Source organism: Pristiophorus japonicus, chromosome 1 (assembly GCF_044704955.1).
Source record: "Pristiophorus japonicus isolate sPriJap1 chromosome 1, sPriJap1.hap1, whole genome shotgun sequence".
NCBI classification, from domain to species: domain Eukaryota; kingdom Metazoa; phylum Chordata; class Chondrichthyes; family Pristiophoridae; genus Pristiophorus; species Pristiophorus japonicus.
In genome coordinates this window covers 534,019,258-534,034,526 of record NC_091977.1, presented here as the reverse complement: position 1 = coordinate 534,034,526, position 15,269 = coordinate 534,019,258, and the positions used below count along the sequence as shown (strand labels likewise).

The window sequence follows — 15,269 nt, the reverse complement described above, 5'->3', positions numbered from 1 at the left end:
AATCAGGTGCATGCCTTTTTTTTTAAATAAAGAGCAATCAAGGGGTATGGAGAGAAAGCAGGAAAGAGGTACTGAGGTGAATGATCAGCCATGATCTTACTGAATGGTGATGCAGGCTCGAAGGGCTGAATGGCCTACTCCTGCACCTATTTTCTATGTTTCTATCACAGAGTCCTGTCAGTCAGTGGCTCAGTGGGCAGCATCCTCGCCTCTGTCAGAAAGTTGTGGGTTCAAGTCGCACTCCCAGTGCAATGCTGAGAGCGCGCTGCACTGTCAGAGGTGCTGCTTTCAGTTGAGATGTTAAACAGAGGACCCGACTGCCCTCTCAGGTGGACGTAAAAGATCCCATGGCACTATTTTGAAGAGCAGGGGAGTTCTCTCCAGTGTCCTGGCCAATATTTATCTCTCAATCAACATCAAACAGAATATCTGACATTGCTGTTTGAGAGAGCTGGCTGCTGCGTTTCTTACATTACAACAGTGACTACACTTCAAAAAGTACTTCACTGGCTGTAAAACACTTTGGGACGCCCTGAAGCCGTGAAAGGAGCTATATAAATGCAAGCCTTCCTTTTCACATTGGAGGTCCCGGTAAAACCATAACAATTAGACCACGTTCTTAGATTGTTAAAAATAATGGATGATACGACTGTACGTATGCATCCGTCTTTGCAATCTTTGGAATTCTCTACCCGAGGGCTGTGGAGGCTCAGTCTTTGAGTATATTCAAGACAGAGATCGATAGATTTTTGACTATTAAGGGAATCAAGGGATATGGGGATCGGGCAGGAAAGTGGAGTTGAGGTAGATCAGCCATGATCACATTAAACGGCAGAGTAGGCTCGAGGGGCTGCAGGGCCTACTGCTAATTCTAATGTCTGCGAGCCAGACAGCTTTGCAACTGACTGCGCTGGATGCTTCGGGTTGACGTTTCCCACAAACAAGTTTAGTTTTCATGTCCACTTTCCTGGGTCTGACATCCTTTGGTTAAATGCGCCGGTCCTTACTGGTGAGGTAAAACCCACCGCCACCCTGCTTCTCAGTTGGCTACCTGTGTGAATGGTATCGCCCTTTTTCTGAACTACCAGTTAAGGAGGTTCTGCTGGGGTCTGGATTTCACCACCTTTCCAGTATGGGGAGCTTAACTGAATATTGGTCACGGTAACTGGGAGATTCCATTCCAACATATGGGGGCAACATGGTTCACCACAGCAAGTGTGGTTGGATCAACAGGATCTGCCCCTGATGAACACTAATTAATTTACACCACCAACACAAACAGATAAAACCTGCATAGAAACGCAAGTCTTTTTTTTCACATTACGGACAAAAAGCAGGGATGTGGGACTATGCACACCTGCTCTTTCCAAGAGCCAGCATAGGCACGACGGGCCAAGTGGCCTCCTTCTGTTCTGTAACTTTTGAGGAATTTATTCATGGACTCGTTCGCTCCCCATCTCTGTAACCTTCCCCAGTCCTGCATTTAGTGTTTGATTATGCTTCTGTGAAGTGCCTTTAGGAAGTTTTTCCATGTTAAAATCACTTATCTAAATTAATTTAATGAATGATTTGTAGTCCTCTTACAAACATACTCAACTTCCTAATCTTAATAAAAAAGCTTTTTCAGAATTAAGATCAATAAATGTTGGTTTATGATCGAATAGTGAAATAAATATAGCCCATAATTCTACACGTATCTAATTACCTAAAGCAATTTGACACGTGTCCGCCAATTTGATTTATCTTTAGGCCCATTCTACATCAACATACACAGGATATTTTTAACTTTAGTACGTACAGGAAGGAGATGTGACACCTGCACTAATTATTAAAATACAAAACAAGTAGAAGAGCAGACAAAAAAAAAATCACAAACAAACCTTTATCTTCAGCAGGATTGATACATTTCAGCAGCCTCCAATGCTCGCTCCCACTCGACACCTGGATTACGTGGAATTCCCTTACACCTGCTTCACTCTGGAAGATTAATCCCATTATTAACATTACACCTACATCATATGAAGAAAATTAATGCCAATTGTTCAGGCTAAAACTCAAGTAGATATATTTTGCTGTTCATGTCTTGCATCCCATGACGGTCTGGGTTTGTACCCCGGGTTTTCTCGAGCCCCATTAGGCGGCCCACAATGGTGCTTAGAATGGTCTGGTAAGCTGCTCAGTGTAAAAGTGCTCCCCCCCATATTTTTGCAGTTTCTCGTGTCTGATGAAGTTCCGAACGTGTTGCAGGTATTTTGTTTGCGTCCAGAGTAATGCTCCCTGTAATATTTTTTTAGCTGCACTTGGCCCCTTTAAGGGGCTGCGCAGGCCGTTCGAATTAGCGTGCCAGCGCGTTTTTTGCATTGAAAAGCCAACAAGCCAGGATCCCTGGAAGTGCTGCGCGGCTGTGCAGCTTAGAGAATATTGGTCCAGAGGGCATTTCCTGCCACTACGCAGCCCATAGTAAGCTTAAAGTTTGGCACATGCTGTCCCGCCCCACTCCTGTCCTCCCATCCCCGAAAGATTAAAATATAAAAATCACATCTGTAATACATTTATAATTTTGCTTTTAAAAATAACTTGCGTTTGATGCCCAAGGCTCAATTTAATGGGCTTCTAAGCAGAATCATTCACTTTAACAGACTACAGCCCCGCCCCACTCCCGTATCGTGTTTAAAGCGTTGTTTTGAGTTATGCTAAAATTGCAGCCGGTTTCTGCAGGGCAGATCCCGTTGTTTTGGGCAGTGTCTTGTTTTTCTGCTGCTCCCTTGCCCCTGTGATGTGTTGTCATGGATGAGGATAGACACCATAAAACCAATACATTATATAAAAATAAAGTGTCAATGTACAGCTTTAAAATGGACTCCACTTCACCTAAAGACGCCGCTTGAAACTCTATTATTGATCAAATAATACATAAAAATAAACATTTTAAAACCCCTTTACATAGAATGTACAGCACAGAAACAAGCCATTTTGCCCAACAGCTCCTACATAAACTAGAATTGATCCAATACGCGGCTGCCCATGTCCTAACTCGCACCATCACCCCCTGTGCTCACTGACCTACATTGGCTCCCAGCTAAGCAACGCCTCGATTTCAAAATTCTCATCCTTGTTTTCAAATCCCTCTATGGCCTCGGCCCCTCCCTATCTCTGTAATCTCCTCCAGCCTCACAACTCCGCCGTTCCCCACCCACTCATCACCCGAGATGTCTGCGCTCCTCTAATTCGGCCCTCTTGAACATCCCTGATTGTAATCGCTCAGGTGGCTGTGCCTTCTGTTGCCTAGGACCCAAGTTCAAACTCCCTGCCGAAACCGCTCCGCCTCTCTACCTTTTTGCTCCTTCAAGACGCTCCTTAAAATATACCTCTTACCAAGATTTTGGTCACCTGCGCTAATTTCTACTTGTGCGGCTCGGTGTCAAATTTTTATCGCATAATACTCGTGAAGCATCTTGGGACGTTTCACTTTGTTAAAGGCACTATTTAAATACAAGTTGTTGTTATTATGCTCCACATGAGCCTCTTCCTACCCTACTCCATCTAACTATCAGCATATCCTTCTATTTCTTTATCCCTCAGGCGTTTATCTCTCATCCCCTTAAATGCATCTATACAATTCGCCTTAACCGCTGTGGTAGCAAGTTCCAGGATTTGCAGGAGTTAAACTATGTTTTTAAAGTCATTGATCAATTGAATGATTTATTATCACAATGCTAGTGGGCGAACTTCAGATTTCAAATGGTTTTCAGTAAAGTTTATAAAATTTGTCTAAATATCAGTAACATTATAAATCACTATAAATACTGGCTTAAATGATTATGGAACTAGAATCTGAAGTAAAGCAGTTTACTGGGAGGTTAAGTTCCCAGCCTTGGTCACCCTGGAGCCATGTCTCCGTAATGTCAATTATATCATATTCGTTAATAGCTGCCTGCGCAGTTAATTCATTCACCTTATTACGAATACTCCTCGCATTGAGGCACAGAGCCTTCAGGCTTGTCTTTTTAACACACTTTGCCCCTTTAGAATTTTGCTGCAATGTGGCCCTTTTTGATTTTTGCCTTGGGTTTCTCTGCCCTCCACTTTTACTTTTCTTCTATCTTTTGCTTCTGCCCCCATTCTACTTCCCTCTGTCTCCCTGCATAGATTTCCATCCCCCTGCCATATTAGTTTAACCCCTCCCCAACAGCACTAGCAAACACTCCCCCCTAGGACATTGGTTCCGGTCCTGCCCAGGTGCAGACCGTCCGGTTTGTACTGGTCCCACTCCCCCAGAACCGGTTCCAATGTCCCAGGAATTTGAATTCCTCCCTCCTGAACTACTCTTCAAGCCATGTATTCATCTTAGCTATCCTGCAATTCCTACTCCGAGTCTGCATCCCAGAGTACTTAAGAAAGTGGCCCTAGAAATAGTGGATGCATTGGTGACCATTTTCCAACAGTCTATCGACTCTGGACCAGTTCCTATGCACTGGAAGGTAGCTAATGTGACACCACTTTTTAAAGAAAGGAGGGAGAGAGAAAACGGGGAATTATAGTCCGGTTATAGCCAGACATCAGAAGTGGGGAAAATGTTGGAATCAATTAAAGATGAAATAGCAGCACATTTGGAAAGCAGTGACAGGATCGGTCCAAGTCAGCATGGATTTATGAAAGGGAAATCATAAGAACATTAGAAACAGGAGTAGGCCATCTAGCCTGCTCCGCCATTCAACAAGATCATGGCTGATCTGGCCATGGACTCAGCTCCACTTACCCACCCGCGCCCCATAACCCTTAATTCCCTTATTGGTTATTGGTTAAATCATGCTTGACAAATCTTATAAAATTTCTTGAGGATGTAACTAGTAGAGTGGACAAGGGAGAACCAGTTGATGTGGTGTATTTGGACTTTCAACAGGCTTTTGACAAGGTCCCACACAAGAGATTGGTGTGCAAAATTAAAGCACATGGTATTGGGGGTAATGTATTGACGTGAATAGAGAACTGGTTGGCAGACGGGAAGCAGAGAGTCGGGATAAACGGGTCCTTTTCAAAATGGCAGGCAGTGACTAGTGGAGTGCCGCAGGGCTCAGTGCTGGGACCCCAGCTCTTTACAAAATACATTAATGATTTGGATGAAGGAATTGAGTGTAATATCTCCAAGTTTGCAGATGACACTAAGCTGGGTGGCAGTGTGAGTTGTGAGGGGGACGCTAAGAGGCTGCAGGGTGACTTCGACAGGTTAGGTGAGTGGGCAAATGCAGTATAATGTGGATAAATGTGAGGTTATCCACTTTGATGGAAAAACATGAAGGCAGATTATCTGAATGGTGACAGATTAGGAAAAGGGGAGGTGAAACGAGACCTGGGTGTCATGGTACATCAGTCATTGAAAGTTGGCATGCAGGTACAGCAGGCAGTGAAGGCGGCAAATGGCATGTTGGCCTTCATAGTTCAGGGATTTGAGTACAGGAGCAGGGAGGTCTTACTGCAGTTGCACAGGGCCTTGGTGAGGCCTCACCTGGAACATTGTGTTCAGTTTTGGTCTCCTAATCTGAGGAAGGACGTTCTTGCTATTGAGGGAGTGCAGCAAAGGTTCACCAGACTGATTCCCGGGATGGCTGGACTGACATGAAGAGAGACTGGATCGACTGGGCCTGTATTCACTGGAGTTTAGAAGAATGAGAGGGGATCTCATAGAAACACAAAATTGACAGGATTGGACAGGTTAGATGCAGGAAGAATGTTCCCAATGTTGGGGAAGTGCAGAACCAGGGGTCACAGTCTAAGGGTAAGGGGTAAACCATTTAGGACTGAGATGAGGAGAAACTTCTTCACTCAGAGTGGTGAACCTGTGGAATTCTCTACTGCAGAGAGTTGTTGATGCCAGTTCGTTAGATATATTCAAGAGGGAGTTAGATATGGCCCTTACAGCTAAAGGGATCAAGGGGTATGGAGAGAAAGCAGGAAAGGGGTACTGAGGTGAATGATCAGCCATGATCTTATTGAATGGTGGTACAGGCTCGAAGGGCCAAATGGCCTACTCCTGCACCTATTTTCTATGTTTCTATGTTTAACAAAATGACCGTGCTAAGAATACGCAATATTTCTTTGGACTTTACACGCACAAAATAGCTTTTTGAGGGAGTTTATCCTCCAAATGCTTGGTATGTTTGGTAATGCTCATTTGAAATGCCTTGGGACATTTTACTATGTCAAAGGCACTGTACAACAACTTGTATTTATATAGCACCTTTAAATGTAGTGAAACATGCCAAGGCACTTCACAGGAGTATTATGAGACAAAAAAAATTGACACCGCACAAGGAGAAATTAGGGCAGGTGATCAAAAATTTGGTCAAAGACGTAGGTTTTGAGATGCATCTTGAAGAAGGAAAGAGAGGTAGAGAGGCGGAGAGGTTTAGACAGGGAATTACAGAGCTTGGGGCCCAGGCAACAGAAGGCACGGCCATCAACGGTTGAACGATTATAATCAGGGATGCTCAAGAGGGCAGAAGTGGAGGAGCGCAGACATCTCGGGTGGAGGGGGGGGGGGCTAGAAAAGATTACAGAGATAGGGAGGGCCGAGGCCATGGAGCGATTTGAAAAAAGGATGAGAATTCTGAAATCGAGGCATGGCTTAACCGGGACCAATGTAGGTCAGCGAGCACAGGAGTAGATGGCTTCGATTGGCCGCCCCGACCTGTGTGAGAACACCAGCGCAGGTCGGGGCTATAAATAGAGCTGGAGCGCCGGGCCCTGGAACATCATGGGTCAAGGTACGGCGAATGAGGGTACAGGGCCCAGAAAAGCCGAGGGGCCAGAGGCAGCACGGGCCAGCCCACAGTGCGATATGTGTGCACACCAGGTCCATGCAGCAGAGCAGGTCTCCAGTCGTCCTGGTTAACCTTTGCCACTGGATAAAGGCCTAGCTGTCAAGCCCGTGTGGTGGCTGGTGTGCAACGGTCACCACATTAAAAAAATCCACACACAGACATCCTCCAGCTTGGGACTTCAGGAGATGAGCTCCCTGGTGGCAGAACATGGGAGTGCATGCTTTACAGATACCCAACAATCTGAATGGTGACAGATTAGTAAAAGGGGAGGTGCAACGAGACCTGGGTGTCATCGTTCGTCAGTCATTGAAAGTAGGCACGCAGGTAGTAAAGAAAGCAAATGGCATGTTGGCCTTCATAGCGAGAGGATTTGAGTATAGAAGCAGGGAGGTCTTGCTGCAGTTGTACAGGGCCTTGGTGAGACCACAGCTTGAGTATTGTGTACAGTTTTGGTCTCCGAATCTGAGGAAAGACATTCTTGCTATTGAGGGAGTGCAGCGAAGGTTCACCAGACTGATTCCCGGGATAGCAGGACTGACATATGAAGATTGGATCAATTAGGCTTATATTCACTGGAAGTTAGATGAATGAAAGGGGATCTCATAGAAGTATATAAAATTCTGACAGGATTGGACAAGTTAGATGCAGGAAAAATGTTGCCGATGTTGGGGAAGTCCAGAACCAAGGGTGACAGTCTACGGATAAGGAGTAAGCCATATAGGACCGAGATGAGGAGAAACTTTTTCACTCGGAGAATTGTGAACCTGTGGAATTCTCTACCACAGAAAGTTGGAGGCGCCAGTTTGTTAGATATATTCAAAAGGGAGTTAGATGTGGCTCTTACGGCTAAAGGGATCAGGGGGTATGGAGAGAAAGCAGGAATGGGGTACTGCAGTTGCATGATCATATTGAATGGTGGTGTAGGTTCGAAGGGCTGAATGGCCTATTCCTGCACCTATTTTCTATGTTTTTTTTAAACCCCTCAACTAGAGTTCAGGACCTGGAACATCGGGTCCTTCATTGAAACATGTGTGAACTCATACGGAAGCAAGTCATCCTCGTTCGAGGGACGGCCTATGATGAGATGGGTGAGCAGGACTCGGTGCGAGTTAGGACACGGGTTGTTATTGTATCCATGGAAGCTATCATCAGATAATAAACTGACTGGAATTCTTCAATACATTTATGCCAATTTCAACGTTTCAGTGCATGTATAAATAACTTACGGTGTTAATGTTTGCCACATCCAGAAACACCAGCAGATTATCGCTGTCGTTCTTCCCTTCAGCTTCCAGTACATTACTTCTGCAGGCTGTGGCTTTCACACTTAGCGAACGGCTAGTGCATATTATCGCTGTGTGTCTCAGCACTCGGTGGCTGTTGGAAGAAAGACAGATATTTTATGAAAGGACTTTATTTTAAACAGTCAAGTTATGCACATTCTTGGACCGTGTCTATGTGCGGCCAGCTGTATCTCAGAATTTACTGCACACAAACAGGCCATTCGGTGTTTATGCTCCACACGAGTCTCCTTCCACCCTACTTCATCTCATCGTATCTGCATAACCTTCTATTCCCTTCTCCCTCATGTGCTTATCTAGCTTCCCCTTAAATGCATTTGTGCAATTTGCCTCAACGACTTCATGTGGTCGTGAGTTCAAAGGTCTTAATCATGATTTTCAGCAGCCTGGTTAGCATTGAAAATTAATTCTGTAATTATTGGGACAGGGAGATTAAAGTGGTTAAGGCGGCATACAGGATGCTTCCCTTCATTAGCAGAGGAATAGAATACAAGAGTACAAGAGCAGGGAGGTTATGCTTGAACTGTATAAGTAGTATTTATTTAGCGCCTTAACAGTGAAATGTTCCAAGGCACTTCACAGGAGTATTGAGATAAAAAATTTGACACAGCCGCACAAGTAGAAATTAGCGCAGATGACCGAAAGGTCGGTCAAAAAGGTACGTTTTAAGGAGCGCCTTGAAGGAGGAAAGAGGCGGAGAGGTTTAGGCAGGGGGTTCCAGAGCTTGGGGCCAAGGCAACAGAAGGCACGACCACCAATGGTTGAGCGATTATAATCAGGGATGCTCAAGAGGGCAGAATTAGAGTAGATTATAGAGATAGGGATGGACGAGGCCATGGAGGGATTTGAAAGTAAGGATGAGAATTTTGAAATCGAGGCGTTGCTTAACCAGATGTCAATGAAGGTCAGCGAGCACAGGGGTGATGGGTGAGCAGTACTTGGTGTGAGTTAGGACATGGGCAGCCAAGTTTTGGATTACCTCTAGTTTATGCAAGGTAAAATTTGGGAGGCCTGCCAGGAGTGCTTTGGAATAGTCAAGTCTAGAGATAACAAAGGCATGGATGAGGCATCAGCAGCGGATGAGCTGAGGCAAGGGTGGAGACGGTCGATGTAACAGAGGTGGAAATAAGCGGTCTTAGTTATGCTGCGGATATGTGGTCAAAAGCCAATTTCAGGATCCAATGGTTGCGTTCAGTCTGTAAATCATCAGTTAGGCCACAGCATGCAGTTCTCATCACCACATTACAGGAACAATGTGATTGCACTAGAGAGGGTCCAGAAGAGATTTACGAGGGTGTTGCCAGGACTGGAGAACTTTAGCTACGAGGAAAGGCTGGGGTCGTTTTCTTTGGAAGTGGAGACGGCTGAGGAGAGACTTTTTTTTTTTGAAGTGTCTAAAACTATGAGGGGCCGAGATAGAGTGGATAGGAAGGACCCATTTCCCTTAGCAGAGAGGTCAATAACCAGGGGTCATAGATTTAAAGTAATTGGAGGAGGATTATAGGAGAGTGGAGCAGACTTTTTTCACCCAGAGGGTGGTGGGGGTCTGGAACTCACTGCCTGAAAGGGTGGTAGAGGCAGAAAACCTCACCGCATATAAAAAGTACCTGGATATGCACTTGAAGAGCCGTAACCTACAGGACTACGGACCAAGAGCTGGAAAGTGGAATTAGGCTGAACAGCTTTTTCGGCCGGCACAGACACAATGGGCCCCTTCTGTGCTGTAAATTTGTGGGTCACGCCAATGCGATTGGAACAGATAACATGCTTAGTGGCTGCTACTCAACAAAATCACAAGTAGCTAGAAAATTTGGACGAGAGTGGATCTCCGATGGTGTTGCTCACAAGTAAACATAGTAAAATACAAGAGGGCCTCTTATAGCGATTAAAGTCAAATTGTGTTGAATGACACAGTATTATGGGACCTGTAGCAGTATTAAAATTACATGAATGCATTTGTATTTTTGCAAAATCAGTAGCCATGCCTTTGTTACCTCGATACTCGACTATTCCAATGCTCTCCTAGCTGGCCTCCCACTTTGCGCCTTCCATAAACTGGAGCCCATTTAAAACTCTTCTTCCCAAACCCTAACTCGCACCTAGCCCCCCTTCACTCATCACCCACGATTGCTGAACCACATTGGCTCCCAGCCCAGCAACACCTCAAATTTAAAATTCTCATCCTCACTTTCAAATCCCTCGCCATCGCTACAACTTTCTTCAGCCCTACATCCCTCGCAGAACTCCGGCCTCTGGAATTTCCTCCCTCAACCTCTCCGCCTCTCTACCTCCTTGAAACCAACATCTTTGACCAAGCTTTTGGACATCTGCCCTAATAAACGTCCCAAGGTGCTTCACAGGAGCGTCATCAGACAAGATTTGATGCCGAGCCACATCCGGAAAAATTAGGGCAGATATAGGTGTTGCATAAATACAAGCTTTTGTTCTTGAGCTTTGTACAACTTTATCAATTACTATTTTTGTATATACAAAAAATACCAGGTGATAATAAGTTCAAGGACTTAAGGAACGAGAGGTTGGAGATGGGGCGTTGATGGCAAGACAGCAATGTTTCCCCTAAGGTGCGAGGCCGATCGCGAGGTACTGCACAGGTCTCTCACCAGCGCTGCCGCTGGAAGGGATACTGCACATGCGCAGCCGGCAATTTACAGCACCCGCGCAGGGGAAAAAAAATAAAAAATGAGAACATATTGGTTGACAGTGGGGTTTTTAAAAATTTTTTTTAAATTAAAGGTGGGTGATGACAGCGGTTTTGACAGTACCAAAGGAGAGGGAACCATTTAAAATATCAGCTAGCAAGGTGGGGTGGCCAGACAGGAAAGTTGACTAGACAATTTAGTGCCAATGGAGGAATGAGGGAGCAGTTAGTGGAGATGCAGTAGAAAAAGATGTGGGATCAAGGCTACGGTGAAGAGGAGTCTGGGAGGAGGTTTTGCTTGATGGGAAAGGGGAGAGGGTGGAAACAAATGTAAACGTGTCCATTAGGTGAAAGTTTTTGATAAAAATATACTTGGTGATGGTAAGGATTAAATTCGGTGGAAAATTTTGACTAACCAATCCACTGGATTGTGAAAAAGCAGTCCATGGAACAATGCCACAGGCTAAACTTCCTCACAACAGTAAAGAAGCAAGGGATAGGAGTTAAACATGAGCAAGTTAAGTGTGGCACCTATCGTTACCTCTGCTATTCGAGTCTGCAAAACAGGTTCACAATCACGTGCCAATAAAGGACTAAATGCCATGTGTTTTAAAAATGTTTTTAAAGCCATGATTAGTTGCTGGACAGCAGGAGCAAGAACTTCAGCTGATGCCCTCGCCCCGCATCCCACTCTTTGTCCCTATTATGGAACACAGAGACATCGTAGACTTGTGTTGGTAAACAGAGAAGAATCGCTTGAAGGCATTACCTTAAAAACAAATACAAAAGCAAAATACTGTGGATGCTGGAAATCTTGTGCTTGCGTGGGAAGGTGCCGTGGACAGGGGAGGGGGTGTTGGGGGCGATTGAGGAGTGGACCATGGTGTCATGGAGGGAGCAGTCCCTTCAGGGGAGGGGAAGATGTGTTTGGTGAGATTACGAGCAGAAGATGCAACACCTGCCCTTTTACCTCCTCACTTCCAGGGCCCCAAACACTCCAACCAGTTGAAACAGCGATTTACTTCTTTCAATTTAGAATACTGTATTCGCTGCTCACGATGCGGTCTCCTCTACTTTGGGGAGACCAAGTGGAGATTGGGTGATCCGTTGGCAGAACATCTCCGCTCAGTCCATAAGCGTGACCCCGAACTTTCAGTCGCCTGTCACTAACGCTCTGCTCCACTTCCATTCCTCCCACTCTGACCTCGGCCTCCTCCACCGTTCCAACGAAGCTCAACATAAAGCTCAAAGAAAAGCACCTCATCTTTCCATTAGGCACTTTACAGCCTTCTGGACTCAACATGGTATCTTGGCCTTTATTGCAAAGGGGATGGAGTATAAAAGCAGGGAAGTCTTACTACAGCTATATAAAGGCCACACCTGGAATACTGCGTGCAGCTTTGGTTTCCATATTTACAAAAGGATATACTTGCTTTGGAGGCAGTTCAGAGAAGGTTCACGAGGTTGATTCCGGGGATGAGGGGGTTGACTTATGAGGAAAGGTTGAGTAGGTTGGGCCTCTACTCATTGGAATTCAGAAGAATGAGAGGTGATCTTATCGAAACGTATAAGATTATGAGGGGGCTTGACAAGGTGGATGCAGAGAGGATATTTCCACTGATGGGGGAGACTAGGACTAGAGGGCATGATCTTAGAATAAGGGGCCGCCCATTTAAAACTGAGATGAGGAGGAATTTCTTCAGAGTTGTAAATCTGTTGGGGGGCTGGGACATTGAATAAATTTAAGACAGAAATAGACAGTTTCTTAAACGATATGGGGATAGGGCTTATGGGAAGCGGGCAGGGATGTAGAGCTGAGTCTATGATCAGATCAGCCATGATATTGAGTGGCGGAGCAGGCTCGAGGGGCCATTATGGCCTACTCCTGTTCCTATTTCTTATGTTCTTTAACATCAAGTTCAACAATTACAGACCATAACCTCTGCCCCTCATTTTTCACATGGCAGCTGATGATTCGGCAATTCCCATTTACACTTCTGCTGGGCTTATCATTTGTTTCTTTACTTGTCCCATCACCATTTCCTTTTACTTTGCACTATCATACCAATTGTCATTTTACCATTCCTGCCTTCCACCCTACCACAGTCCTTCCCTTTTGTTCTTTCCTCCCCTAGCTTTTTCCTTGTCTCTGCACTTGCTTAAAACCCGTTACATCTCTTAACTTTTTCCAGATCTGACGAAAAGTCACTGACCTGAAACTTTAACATAAGAAATAGGAGCAGGAGTAGGCCATACGGCCCCTCGAGCCTGCTCCGCCATTCAATAAGATCATGGCTGATCTGATCATGAACTCAGCTCCACTTCCCTGCCTGCTCCCCACAACCCCTTATTCCCATGTCGTTTAAGCAACTATCCATCTCTGTCTTAAATTTATTCAATGTCCCAGCTTCCACAGCTCTCTGAGGCAGAAGAAATTTCTCCTCAGCTCAGTTTTAAACGTGAACTGTTCCTCCCCACAGATGCTGCCTGACTTGTTGAGTGCTTCCAGCATTTTCTGTTTTTAATTACCGTTAAAAACTAGATTCATCAGCAATTTAGTTTCAGCAATACAATAATGCACGTGTCTGCTGGGAAATCAGGGAGAGTTGGCATTCTCTCAATTTAATTACACAAGAGTTCCAAATTTTTCCAATTTCATCCACTAATCGGACCACAATCTTTTAAAAAAAAACTTGCATTTATATACATGACCACCGGACGTCCCAAAGATATTTGCAGCCAATGAAGTGCTTTTGGAGTGCAGTCACTGTTGTAAATGCAGCAGCCAATTTGCGCACAGGAAGCTCCCACAAACAACAATGTGATAATGATCAGATAACCTGTCTTAGTGATGTTGATTGAGGGATAACTCCCCTGCTCTTCAAAATAGCGCCATGGGATGTTTTACATCCACCTGAGAGTTGACAGGGCCTCGGTTTAACGTCTCATTCTAAAGACGGCACCTCCATCAGTGCAGCGCTCCCTCAGCACTGCACGGGAGTGTCAGCCTCGATTTTGGTGCTCAAGTCTCGAGTGGGACTTGAACCCACAACCTTCTGTCTCAGAGCCGAGAGTGCTGCCCACTGAGCCAAGCAGATGCATCTTGAAAGCATCGTTGAGTTTGGGAGTTATGATAGGACTGCAAGGCTGCCAATGTAATACCTCTGTTCAGATTGAGAGAGATATATATAACGGCATAATGATAGACCAATCAGCTATCATCAATAGCGGATGAGCTCCCATAATAAGGGACAAGATTAACAGTCACTTGAAAAGATGTGGATTCATCAAGGACAGCCAACATAGATCTGTAAAAGGCAAGTTATGTTCTATAAATAGGTTTTTTGAGGAAATCAGTACATTAACAAAAGGAAGAGAGAAGCAAAATACCGTGGATGCTGGAAATCTGAAATAAACACTCGCCACATGCTGCCTGACCTGATGAGAGATAAATAGAGTTAACGTTTCTGGTCAATGACCTTTCATCAGAATCATCAACCTGAAACGTTAACTCGGTTTCTCTCTCCACAGATGCTGCCTGACCTGCTGAGTATTTCCAGCAGTTTCTATTATTAATAAAGGAAATGCATCGGATGTTAAGAACATAAGAATTAAGAGGACTACTAGAGTAAGAAATAGTATGGTATTAGGTGGGGTCAGTCTAAGAATACAAGGTTTACAGTAATGTGTCTGAATGCACAAAGTGTGGCAATTAAGTTTGGTGAGCTGCAGGTGCAAATAGGCACATGGCGATAACAGAGATCTCGCTCAAAACGGGCAGGATTGGGTACTAAATATTCCTGGTTTTAAGTTATTCAGGAAAGATAGAGAAGAAAGGAGGTGCTGTGGCAGTATTGATTAAGGAGAATATTACAGTGCTGGATAGAGCAGATGCCCTGGTGGGGCCAAGGACAAAATCTATTTGGTTAGAGTTGAGAAATAATAGAGGTGCCATTACACTACTAGGTGTATTCTATAGACCACCAACTCGCGGGAAGGATATAGAGCAGCAAATTTACAGGGAAATTACAGCGAGGGGCAAAAACTAGAGAGTAGTGATAATGGGGGACTTCAACTAGCCTAATATAGACTGGGATAGTAATGGTGTAAAAGGGCAGAGAGGGGGAAGAATTTCTGAAGTGTGTTGAGAACTTTCTCAATCAGTATGTTTCCGGCCCAACAGGGAAGGAGGCATTGTTGAATCTGGTTCTGGGCAATGAGGAGCAAGTGTCAGTAGGTGAGCATTTAGGGAACAGTGATCATAGCATCATAAGGTTTAGATAAGTTATGCAAAAGGACAGGCGCAATCTAGAGTAAAAATATTTAATTGGAGGAAACAGATCTGGCCCAGGTAAATTGGCAGGCAAAACTGTAATCGAACAATGGGCTGCCTTTAAAGAGGAAATAGTTCAGGTACAGTCAAGGTACATTTACACTATGGGGAAAGGTAGGGCAACCAAAGCCACAGCTCTCTGAATGACGAAAGAA

General features: G+C 44.8%; 1 protein-coding gene across 4 annotated transcripts in view; it reads right to left on the bottom strand.

Annotated features, from left to right (window-relative positions):
* The window catches only part of trappc8 (trafficking protein particle complex subunit 8), a 205,208-nt gene that overhangs the window by 19,724 nt on the left and 170,215 nt on the right, over positions 1 to 15,269 (bottom strand). For all 4 annotated transcript variants that reach the window (XM_070896697.1, XM_070896703.1, XM_070896710.1 and 1 more), the window contains 2 exons: positions 8,048 to 8,198; positions 1,881 to 1,977 (listed from right to left, as the gene is read on the bottom strand). In XM_070896697.1, coding sequence (XP_070752798.1) covers positions 1,881 to 1,977; positions 8,048 to 8,198 — 248 coding nt within the window. The remainder of the gene's footprint in view (positions 1 to 1,880; positions 1,978 to 8,047; positions 8,199 to 15,269) is intronic.